This window comes from Strigops habroptila, chromosome 1 (assembly GCF_004027225.2).
Source record: "Strigops habroptila isolate Jane chromosome 1, bStrHab1.2.pri, whole genome shotgun sequence".
NCBI lineage: Eukaryota > Metazoa > Chordata > Aves > Psittaciformes > Psittacidae > Strigops > Strigops habroptila.
The window spans coordinates 12,061,277-12,073,613 of NC_044277.2; the positions used below are offsets into that span (position 1 = coordinate 12,061,277).

At 43.4% G+C, this 12,337-nt stretch overlaps 1 protein-coding gene across 4 annotated transcripts in view; it reads left to right on the forward strand.

Annotated features, from left to right (window-relative positions):
• ZHX1 (zinc fingers and homeoboxes 1) overlaps window positions 1–12,337 on the forward strand; it is a 31,483-nt gene that overhangs the window by 14,405 nt on the left and 4,741 nt on the right. For all 4 annotated transcript variants that reach the window (XM_030507243.1, XM_030507252.1, XM_030507271.1 and 1 more), the window contains one exon: window positions 4,854–8,250. In XM_030507243.1, coding sequence (XP_030363103.1) covers window positions 5,071–7,695 — 2,625 coding nt within the window. In that variant the 5' untranslated portion in view covers window positions 4,854–5,070 and the 3' untranslated portion in view covers window positions 7,696–8,250. The remainder of the gene's footprint in view (window positions 1–4,853; window positions 8,251–12,337) is intronic.

Sequence of the window (12,337 nt, forward strand, 5' to 3'; positions counted from 1 at the left end):
TAGAACGTATTTCTATAAGTCTTTATCCAAATCTGCTATAGAAACAATTTTAAGTGTTGAATTCCACTCTGAAATCTGTCTTAATATAATTATTAATTAATTGGGAATGTTTACTGCTTATGGCCTGTTTCTGGAGAGCATTGTCCTGTGCAATTGCCTGCTAAAAGATAAAATACAAGATCCTGGATCTCCAAAAAATATGCCTGCACTTACTTTTTTATGTTCCTGGGAAAACGTCTGTTTAATGGGTTGGTTTTGCTGCGAATGTCCATTGTATGAAAATCTGAGGTAAAATTACAGAAGGGGATCGCAGGGATGAATGTCTTGAGGGATTAAGAGTGCAACTAACTGGAAGTTTCTCTTCAGATTCTTTCATTGAGAAATGCTGCTTTTGACATAAAGCAAACACTTGGAGTATTTAATTACAAACCAAATTGCACAATATAATGTCAGTATTAACAGTGAGGGATAAAAGTACAGTCTTGATAAAAACAGAAAATGTTAAACAATATGGAGTCATGCATTTGACCCTAAAGTATGTAAGGGACAAGCCAAAGCAATCTCTGAACCATTAGTGATGATCTTCAGGAATTCATGGAGGATGCAGGGAGGTCTCAGCAGACTTGAAACAGGCAAACAGAGTCCGGTTAAATGAGGAGAGGCATGAGCAGAGGAGAACACATAGGGAATCATAGGCTGGTTAATGGGATCTTCATTCCCAGGACCACACAGGAAGAATTTAATAAAAAACAGTCTGTAAGGACCTAGAGAATTGTAACAAGGTTCCTGAAAAGGTGGATTTGTCAAAACCGGACTCTGTGAAGCCAATATGATTTCACTTTTGCTGGAGTAATTGGCCTGCTGGAGCAGGATGTTGCAAACCTCACTGAAGTCAAGATTTCAGTCTCACATGGTCATTCCTGTAAGCAGTGCAGGAGAGGTGGTTTAAAGGAACTGAAGTGCAAGGATGATGTGTAGTTGGTTTGATGAATTGCTCAAGTGTGAGTACTTAATCTCCTGGTAAACTGAGAGAACATGTCAGGGAGGGTGCTACAGATTGAATAAACCCATTAATGCCAAGGAGAAGGGAATGGAGCTTTCTGTAATGTCTGCAGAGGAAAGGAGGCTGGAAAGGTTGTAAGTATCCCGCTTTGTTGAGATTTTAGTGAATGTTGTCATAGCTCTTCATAGGCTTGAATTAAACAGGGTTTTGAAATCACTGAATCATAGAATGCTTAGGGTTGGAAAGGACCTTAAGATCATCTAGTTCCAACCCCCCTGCCATGGGCAGGGACACCTCGCACTAGACCACGCCACCCAAGGCTCTGTCCAACCTGGCCTTGAACACTGCCAGGAATGGAGCATTTACCACTTCTTTGGGCAACCTGTTCCAATGCCTCACCACCCTCACAGTAAAGAACTTCTTCCTTATATATAACCTGAACTTCCCCTGTTTATGTTTAAATCCATTACTCCTTGTTCTGTCAATACAGTCCCTAATGAGGAGTCCCTCCCCGGCATCGTTATAGGCCCCCTTCAGATACTGGAAGGCTGCTATGAGGTCTCCATGCAGCCTTCTCTTCTCCAGGCTGAACAGCCCCAACTCTCTCAGCCTGTCTTCATACGGGAGGTGCTCCAGCCCCCTGATCATCCTCATGGCCTCCTCTGGACTTGCTCCAACAGCTGCATGCCCTTCTTTTGTAGAGGGCACCAGAACTGTACACAGTACTCCAAGTGAAATCACAGCATCCTTTAAAAAAAAACCAAAACCCACCAACATCTTATGCAAAATCATAGAACAGTCTGGGTTGGAATGGATCTTCAAAGCTCATCTCATCCAACCCCCCTGCAATGAGCAGGGACGTCTTCATCTAGATCAGGTTGCCCAGAACCACATCCAGCCTGGCCTTGAATGTCTTCAGGGATGGTGCATCCACCACCTCTCTGGGCAACCTGTGCCAGTGTTTTACCACCCTCATTGTAGAGAATTTCTTCCTCACATCCAGCCTGAATCTCCCCTCTCTAATTTAAAACCATCGCACCTCCTCCTATTGCAACAGATGCTGCTAAAAAGTCCCCATCTTTCTTATAGGGCCCTTTCAAGAATTGAAAGGCCACGATAAGGTCTCCTTGGAGCCTTCTCCAGGCTGAACAACCCCAACTCTCTCAGCCTTTCCTCATAGGGGAGGTGCTCTGTCCCCCTGATCATTTTTGTGGCCTCCTCTGGACCTCTCCAACAGGTCCATGTCTTTCCTGTACTGAGGACTCCAGAGCTGGATGCAGTACTCCAGGATGGGTCTCAACTACTACATAGTGTAGTCTGAAGAGCACAGATGCAGCTTTATTTTTCTGAGGCCTGCTTGCATCAAAGAAACATGTTGCTGTGTAGGTGAACAGTGGAGGAATTGGAAAATTGGCCTGTGCACCATGAGTGAAACTGAACCTCAGCAAACAGAAATGCGATACAGAGATTGAACTAGAAGGCTGCAGGTGATGCAATGGCATGTGGACCTGTAGGCCTGCAGGCACAGTGAATGCTATTGGGTAAATGAAGGGACTAGAGAAAAACACTTGCTGATTCGTTGGACTGTTTTCCCATTTTATTCCTTATCTCCAGCCTTATCTCGAGCATGCTTCAACACTGCATGTCAGGTCAAACGTTGCTTTCACTTCTGCTCTCTGCCATCGCAGACTGGGAGCCTCAGCAAGCCCTTAAGCCTGCCCTGTGTATAGATCCTACATGCTGTGCTGGGGCTGAGGCACTGCCGAGTACCACAGTCGCTCCTCAAACTGCAACTTCAGTCAGCAAAACTAGCTGTTAAGTAGCTTTTGAAAATGGGCATTTCTGGCATTTCTGAGATTTTACTCAAGATCATAGTAGGATTAGGTAATACCACCCAGCTCTGCCCCAGGAGCATTGCTCAATGTTGAGTCTTGGCAGATGTCCGTCTTTTGTCAAGAGCCCTCCAGCCCCACAGAGAAGCAGCACGGTTAATAATGCCCTACCTCTCATCCCTCAGGACACAGAGACAAATGGATCCATTTAGCTGTGCTTCATGGTTCTCTCGCTGCGAAGGTAAATGAGAAGCCTGAAATACATACTTTGTATATGTGTATATAAATATCTTTATGCACGGTTTTACAGACTGGCAGCATTAACTTGTGGAAAAAGGGTATCTTTCAACCTCAGTGCTTTTAAATAATCGTCATCCTGGAATGATGATTACCCAAGATTTATTGAGCATTGTCAGTGTCCTTAATGCTGTGTAGCCGTATCCTTGGCGTAAGAAGCCTATCCTGTCAGGCTGTGCACTTTGGATGTAGGCACAGTAGTAGCGCGGAGGGTGGCTGTTGAGAACATTTGGGGAGGGTTCTTGTGACAAAGTGAGGTGAGGCACAGTGTTTCCAAAACAGCTTATGGAGCAGCACTGGGTGGTAGCTACGGATGAACACTTTTGTCTTTTGCCTAAAGAAAAAATGTGTAGCTAAGAATTATTTATCTTCCTTCCCATCCCATACTCAAAAAAGTTTGTACAGTGAAAAATAAGTTGGCTTTCTCCCCCTCTTCCCATTCCTTGTAACTGCCTTTCTGCCTTTTACACTGTTCTTTTTCCTTTAAAACTTTGTCGTAAACAAAGCCGGCCTTCTGTTTTTAACCTTTTACATGCTGCTCCCTTTCTAAACCTTCTGAATCAGGTATTCAGAGTATTCTCTGAGTATTCCCCTTGAACTTCAGAATGCCCTCACTTTGGGAAGTAGAGGATGTTCCACTATCTAAAAATGCAGGTACCTATGGGATTTCTGGTATGAGAAATCAGCGTCTGATTTTATTTTGAGAGGAGGATGATTACAGAGTTTATAACCCTCTGCAGAATTCTGTGCATCATTTCCAACAGGCTAGTTGTGGTCCCTGTGGGATAAAATTCACTCTAGTCCATGCTATTTGAGATTATATTTATTCTCTGGATTTCTGCAGGCCTCAGCTTTGTTTGGTGGTACTTTAGTTTTCCTAAAATTATTTACATAAATTTGTGTGGCTTCTGCTTGTTATATCCGTCTTTAATGCTTTTTCTCTCTGGTAGAGTTCACACAATCAGTCATGTCCTTGTTAATGCATAGAAGCATGAAAACAGATTTGAGTTAATTGCCATGTGCTAGCAATCAACTTTTATTGGTTTGGGATTGGTCTTCAATTGGAGAATGACATTTGGGGAGCGAGGAAGAAAGGATAGTCATCTTTTGTCTGTCAGCGTTTTAAAAAGGCATTGTTTTGCCTGTTTTGAGACTTGGGAGAAAGGCCCTGCATATGCGCATCCTTGTGTGTGTAAGGCAATAGAAGAACACTCTAAACCTGCCTTTTCTAGGACCCTTCCCAACCTCCGGCATGAAAGACAGGACAGACTCAGTAGTGGAGATGTCGTATTGGGGTTGAGTTGGTGATAGGAAGGACTTGAGCTCACAGGGCAGTTGGGAGAAGTTGTCATAACTTAGGCAAAGCAGTTCACAGGCAACACTGCAAAAATCATACAGGACAACTGACTTCAGCATTGTGCCAAAAAAAAGGCTTCTGAAGAAAAGGAAGTGGTCAGAAAATTACCTGGTTTACGCCATCCTGTGTTTTATGCCTTTCTCTGCGTTGACGTGAATTAAAACACATTTCAGGCTGTGATAAGCGGATTGGATTTTGCCTTTTTTAACTTCGCATTGAGTATATCTTCTTGGAATGGGTCTGCTGGTTTTCAGGGGATGAACAGTGGCAGACTGAACCCCAAATTATCTTAAGCCATGATATGTAGCAGAATAGAAGCCACGCTTTAAATTGAACTAATTCCACTGTCTCTTCTCTGCTGCAGGTGGTGGATGTGGACTTTAAAACAGCGTGTCTCAACATCTCATCCTCAATTATCAATTTTTAATCTGATTGCACTACAAAAGAAAAGCTGCTAATGGGATAAATGTTGAGACTTTACAAGAACTGACTTGAAGTACCGAAAGCCATTATTATTAATCAAGGAGAACTTGAAGCTGAGTCTGTATCTGACCAGTCAGCATCATTTTCACATAACAGGCATGGCAAGTAAACGAAAATCCACAACACCGTGCATGGTCTTGGCCAACGAGCAGGATCCGGATCTAGAAATGGTCTCAGACTTGGAGGAAGGACCACCTGTACTGACACCAGCGGATAACCCGGCAGCAGAGAGCGTAACGAGTGATGAGGATGCCCACGAGTATGTGGATTCAGACAATCAGAAAAATACAAATAAAGTCGAAGGTGGTTACGAGTGTAAATACTGTACTTTTCAAACTCCAGATCTCAATATGTTTACTTTTCATGTGGATTCAGAACATCCCAACGTAGTGTTAAATTCGTCCTACGTTTGCGTAGAATGCAATTTCCTTACCAAAAGATACGACGCTCTCTCGGAACATAATTTGAAGTACCACCCTGGAGAGGAGAATTTTAAATTGACCATGGTGAAACGTAATAATCAGACAATCTTTGAACAAACAGTAAACGATCTCACTTTTGATGGGAGTTTTGTTAGAGAAGAAAACGCTGAGCAGGCTGACTCTTCTGAAGTCCCCTCATCAGGGATCTCTATTAGCAAAACTCCTATTATGAAAATGATGAAAAACAAAACAGAGACTAAACGTATTGCTGTTTTCCACAATGTAGCTGATGACATTCCTGGTGAAGAAAAGGGAACTGAAAACGAGCCAAACTCTGAAGAAGTAGTAGAAAACCCACCACCAGCAGTTTCTGAGTCAAAAGCGAGCCATTCGGTTGTTGGTAGTGCAGCGGATGTGGCCAGTGCGATGGTGACTCCAGCACCAGTGCTTCAGCCTGGGGTGGCACAGGTCATAACAGCTGTTACAGCTCCACAGAACTCAAACCTGATTCCAAAAGTCCTAATACCTGTAAATAGCATTCCAGCCTATAATACTGCTTTGGATAACAATCCTCTTTTGCTTAACACCTACAATAAATTCCCATATCCAACCATGTCGGAAATCACTGTTCTTTCCACTCAAGCTAAGTACACAGAGGAACAGATTAAAATATGGTTTTCTGCCCAGCGTCTGAAGCATGGTGTGAGCTGGACGCCGGAGGAAGTGGAGGAAGCAAGGAGGAAACAATTTAATGGCACGGTGCATACTGTGCCGCAGACCATTACTGTTATTCCAGCACACATTTCCGCCGCTAGCAATGGTTTACCTTCAATTTTACAGACATGCCAAATAGTTGGTCAGCCAGGACTAGTTCTCACTCAAGTTGCAGGTGCAAATACATTACCAGTAACAGCCCCAATAGCTTTGACTGTAGCAGGAGTCCCAAATCAAACACAGTTACAGAAGAGTCAGATTCACACTGCTCAGCCTATTGCAGAAACCAAACAAGTAGCTGCTGTTCCAGCCCCTCAGCCTATCAAAAATGAATCTGCCTTGATGAATCCTGACTCCTTCGGCATCCGAGCAAAAAAAACTAAGGAACAACTGGCAGAACTGAAAGTCAGCTACCTTAAAAATCAGTTTCCTCAAGATTCGGAAATTGGTAGGCTTATGAAAATAACGGGCCTGACTAAAGGAGAGATCAAAAAGTGGTTCAGTGATACACGCTACAATCAGAGAAACTCAAAGAATAATCATGGGATTCATCTCAACAGTGATTCATGTGCCACCATTGTTATTGATTCAAGTGATGAAATGAACGAGTCCCCAACGGGAGCCGCTCCACAAAACAAGTCATCATGGAGCGCTTTTCCTGATTTCACCCCACAGAAATTCAAAGAGAAGACTGCTGAGCAGCTGCAAGTCCTCCAAGCAAGTTTTCTTAATAACCCCGTCCTTACTGATGAAGAGATGAATAGGTTAAGAGCCCAAACCAAACTCACCAGGAGAGAGATTGATGCCTGGTTTATAGAGAGAAGGAAATCAAAGGTCTTGAAGGAAGAAGGAGCTGACTTGAACGAGAGCAATGCTGGCAGCTCAAAAGAAGAGGCTGGCGAAACATCTGTGGGAGATGGAGCAGCGGGACCGAAATCAGGGTGTTCCACTTCAAGCAAAATAGGCAAAAAATCACCAGAGCAGTTGCACATGCTCAAAAGTTCCTTTGTCCGCACTCAGTGGCCATCTCCACAGGAATACAACAAGCTGGCAGAAGAAACTGGACTCCCAAGATCAGAAATCGTGAGCTGGTTTGGAGATACTCGCTACGCCTGGAAAAACGGTGGATTGAAATGGTATTATTATTACCAGAGCGCCAGTGCAAACAGTCTGAACGGCCAAGGCTTTGCAAGGAAGAGAGGGAGAGGAAGACCAAAAGGGAGGGGGAGAGGCAGGCCTCGGGGGAGGCCTCGGGGAAGCAAGAGGTTAAATTGCTGGGACAGAGGTGTGTCTGTCATAAAATTCAAAACTGGAACAGCAATCCTGAAGGACTACTATATGAAGCACAAATTCCTTAATGAGCAAGACCTCGATGAACTGGTAGCCAAATCTCACATGGGATATGAGCAGGTCAGAGAGTGGTTTGCAGAAAGGCAAAGGAGATTAGAACTTGGAATAGAGCTGTTTGATGAGAATGAGGAGGAAGATGAAATGTTGGAAGATCAGGAAGATGAGGAAGAAACGGATGATAGCGATACTTGGGAACCCCCCCGACATGTTAAGCGTAAACTTTCAAAGTCAGATTGATGTGCAATTTGGGATTGGGGGGCCAAAAACCTATTAATGGGTTTGATGTTACGGTGAAGAGCCAAATGATTTCTTCATGGCCTTCAGTTTAGCAAGCACCTGCTTAGCATCTTTCTTCCACCTGAAAGAACCTGGGCAAGATGCAACCTGCAAGATGCAACCTGCAAGCAGGCAACGACTATTTGCTTCCTTGCTGCAAGAGGTGGACATCCTCAGGCCTAGCCTAGGACATGGGATTATAAATCGGATCCAGTTCAGCTCCTCCTCTTCCACGTTACTGATGGGAAGGTTCATGTTCATCATTCACGTGACTGCTTCTCAATATTTAATTGCCTTATGTTGTTTAATTCCAAAAAAACCACAGACTCATTTTTTTTTGTTGATGTAGGAGAACATTGCCTGCTCACGAAGGAGGAACATACAAAAACCTAGGATGTCTTTTTGCAAACATCACTTCACCTGAAAGGTTTCAAGGCCTGGGTTTATTTCTTAAGGAAAGAGTTCAAAACAAAAGAGAAGGGGAAAAGTGTAACAAAGGAATCAATGAACCTAGGGGTGAGGATGGCTTGGTTTAAGAAAACGAGGTGATACTGGCACCTTTCGTGTATCTTCAGAGTGTTTTGGGTTTACAGAACTTGTGCTGAAATGTTGCTTGTTGATAATTATGAGCTAACTGAATGAGTCTAATGCTAGAAGATGCTTTTCGTTACATTTAATCAGTGTATCCTACACCAATTTAATTTAAATGCCTGACAGACTTGATGCAGTTGATAGTAACATTCATTTTTAGCTTGTGCATTCTTTCCTTTGTTGGAAATGGTAAGAAAAGTATGTATATTTCTACCTAAAAAAAAATAATTCTTGAAATCTTACACTGAATTTGAAGGTAAACGTGAGGTGGAAACTGCCTAAAAGGCATTCAGAGTTGCTTATGGGGGTCGTAAGAATACACAGATACAGAGATGCAAAGTGTCTTCGGGTGCTATTAAGAAAGGTTTTCAAGTAAGTTGTGGCAATGACATGATGTTTAATTCTCAAACAAAATGAAGTTATATGGCTTTTAGATGCTTAGGAATGATAAACATGCCAGTGTTTAATTGTTCTTCAGCGATAGCCCTGTTGAATGATGTGTGTGCAGGTTTAACTTAAATTCATCCTGGTGGATTGAGCTCGCCGCTCTGCTCGTTATTGTTCTTAGGGCTGCTGGGTGAATGCACTTATTTCTAGAGGTGGTTTGATCTGCCTGAACTGAACTGCAGAAGTAGTTTAATCTGATGTGAAACATCCACATCTTGAGTAAGTGTCTTTAAAACAGGGGGTAGAAAAGGCCATTTAGTTTCAAAACGAAGTTGTTGTAAGAGTTCGAATTAGCAACTTAAAAACAACAGGCCAAATTCACAGAAGTTAGTTTAGGCAGATGTGTGGCGTTCATAGAACTGGTACATTGAGGAAGAGTAGGTTGTGTTCTTGCTGCTGTCAGTCTGCATGTTTTAGGGATAAGTTGCTTTCTATTTAGATGTCAAAAGATGATGATGGATTGGTGCTCCTGTCACCAGCGTTGTCTGCTTTTACGTTGGCACTAATGGAAAGGATGCGTGCAATCTCCTTTTGCACGCCTGTCAGCATCTTCTCTGTAGGCTTCTGTATCCGATGACCTATGAGAGATTAGCGTCGAGAAAATGCGTCCCAATGTTTCCACTTCTCCAGGAACCAATTGTAGAATTACTCTCTCACTGTGGTAACTGTCAAAGGACCAAGAAAGTCATTTTAGTCATGATTTTCTGAAGCAGAGGAATCCGTATTAGATCTTGTTTTCCTACATGAGCATGGATGCAACCCAGGTCAAAGCAAGAAAGGGAATAATGTCCAGCAAAAAATACTGTTAACCTCCTGGTCTCACCTTCTCTGTGGTCGCTTTAGCTGCCTTTCTGCCCCCAGATTGAACAGGCTGCTTGAGTTGCAGGAGGATGTTCTGTATGAAAACCATTTTACCAGGGTGAGCTTTTGAGATTGCTGGGAAGAAAAGGGCAATGGCTGTTGGTGTGTGAGGTGAATTTGATGATGGAACTATTCTCTGGCTTCCGCGGTTGAAATCAGTGAGGCACAAAGCAGCCATGGTGCTGGAGAGGGATAGCTAAGAAGCCCTCGGTTTAACTTTGGGGTGGGGGAGAAGCAAAACCGTGTTGTCAGCTTATTTCACTGGAGTGTTTCTGGCTCTGGGTGCGAGGTGATGTAGGAGAGATCAGGATCTGGCCTGTTCAGCTTTGGCTTTTACATGTGGTTGGAAAGTATTCTTGTTTGGCTGGTAATGGTATGGATGAGGCTGTGGTAGATTCCAGCAGATAGAAGAAAGATTCTCCGCTGGGAATACAGTGCTTGCTGAGTGGGAAAGGACAAAGCTAGTAGGGAAAGAGATGCTATTTTTAAGTTTCCAAAAATATTAAAGCAAATCCTTAAAATCCTTGGGAATATGCCTCTAGCAGGCAAAATCTAGAGTTGCCTTAATCCTTAAGATTGACCCAGAATTAATATTCTTCACAAAAAAACCCCCACAAAACAAACAAAAAACCCCTCACCCAAGCAACCTGTCTAAATAAACAGCTCATTTTTTTGTTAGCAGAGACTGCTTTTAGGTTAACATTAAATCCGACCTTCTCTAAAAGATGGGAAAAGATAAAGATCCAAGTTAATTATACCATCAAACCAGGAAATCTTCCATTTTGGCAGTGTTCTGTTAAATAACACTCAGCTATAATGGTAGGCCTTAGCACATCTGGTCTGAAAAACACAGGAAGAGGAAATACATTGTTTATCAGACTAAATATAGTTGGATTGGACATATTCTTTCGGTGGAACGGTCAGAGATGGTAGCTGATGTAGACCAGCCCAGATTCTCAGCTGTAAATATTACAGTTCCATGTATTCCACTGGTTATAATAGTATTTACAGCCCACTGAGGAACGTTGTCTCTTTGCAGAATGTAAAATCGAAATTAAACCATGTGCTGTGGGTTGGCTAATGGGAGATGCAGTGTACCCACGTTTCCTTCGGGCTTAAGCCTTTCAGTTGTGCCAAGGATGAGAAAAATCTGGGTGGGTTCAGCCTGAAGGCAGCACTTGCATGCATTCGTTATTGCTCATAGTCTGTCTGTTATTTCTGTTTGAACAAACAGAGTCCATTAATTACCAGTTTATTTCGTGTTTACAGCATGTGTATATTTGCACTGCATACTGGGAGGGAGCGAAACTCCTTCTGGAGGCCTCTCGTATGAGGACTGACAGGAGAAGCATTGGAAGGAGCTGTCAGCATGCTGGTGTATTTTCTCTGTGAATTGTAGTGGTGGGTGGTGGGAACTCAAAGCTTCTGGTAGCAGTGGTGTAGCCAGCCTCAGGCTGCTGTGCTCCTTACCTAGGTGCCTAAGGCACGCTGTGTAGTCACCCAAGGGAAACAGAAATCGCCTGGGGGTAGGATGAGGCACCTTCTCATCATCCCAGTTTCATGCAGGAAACTTCCTCAACTTAAGCACATCAGCAAGTGTGTCAATGGGTGATGAATCTGAGCATCTCTGTGCTCATCGACAGTGCACCTCTGCAGCACCGCTCCCTCTTGTAGCTTTCACACCTGCAAGGTGTTTTGGAAGGCACCTGGGCTGAGCTGTGTTGACAGTGGGGCGGTGAGGGGCAAGAAAGTCCATCTGCCCTGGGGTGAGTGTCCATGTACGGATTTGTTGATCTCCGTGTGGAGTAAAGAACTGTGTATAGATGAGCCTGTGCTATGGCTTCTGTATTTCTGTGGAGCTTCACCTCTTAGGTTTGAGCTGGTTATGAGCCAGGCTTCAGTGATCATCACTGACAGTGAGATGAAGAAACTCTGATCTTGTTCAGGTCTCACCTCTAGGTGGCTGGTTTCTCAGTCTTCCTTGGGAGCAGCTTCAGAACTCAGCTGTGAGCATCAGTTCCTTTAGAGCTAAGGTAGAGCTTTCCTCTTCATCTGCTGTTTCTGTCAGGAGTACCTGATCTGATGATGCTGGTTAACCGCTGACTCTGCAATTCAGCTAAAGAGAGAATAAAGGTAACCCTGTGCCAGAACAGAGAGGGAGAAGGGCTAAAAGCAGTGTTAAATTGGGTGAGGCATCCCACCTTCAGTGTATTGTGTTGCTTCATGGCATGTTTTGCTCTTGCTTCTGAGCACAATGAAAGAGCACAGTTCTGTCTTAAATAGTGATGTCTTCCCAGTATCAAACTCCGAATGACCCCAAGGTTAATATTTGTTGTAAAAAGAAGGTCAGACCTATTCCTCCCTGGAGGTTTGAATGAACTAACAGAGTGCTGGCTTGTAAGAAGGGAAAATGCAGAAGCTTGAAGACTCTGACTTTTGCTTGCCCTGCAGAATTCACTTACCTAGAAGCTGATAAGCAAAACAAGTTTTTCTCATGCTGTTCTGACAGAACGAGTAAAGTATTGCCATCACTCATTTTGAGCACACGGAAATCTCTGCTTTGCTTTGAACGCAAAGGAGAGGAAAGATATCTAGGACCTCATGATTAGAATTTAGTGGATTATCTCTAATACACCCTAGTAAATGAGGCCATTCCCTTTTTTAACCTCGCCCAGCACCATTTTAAAAACTGCTTTTTCATGAC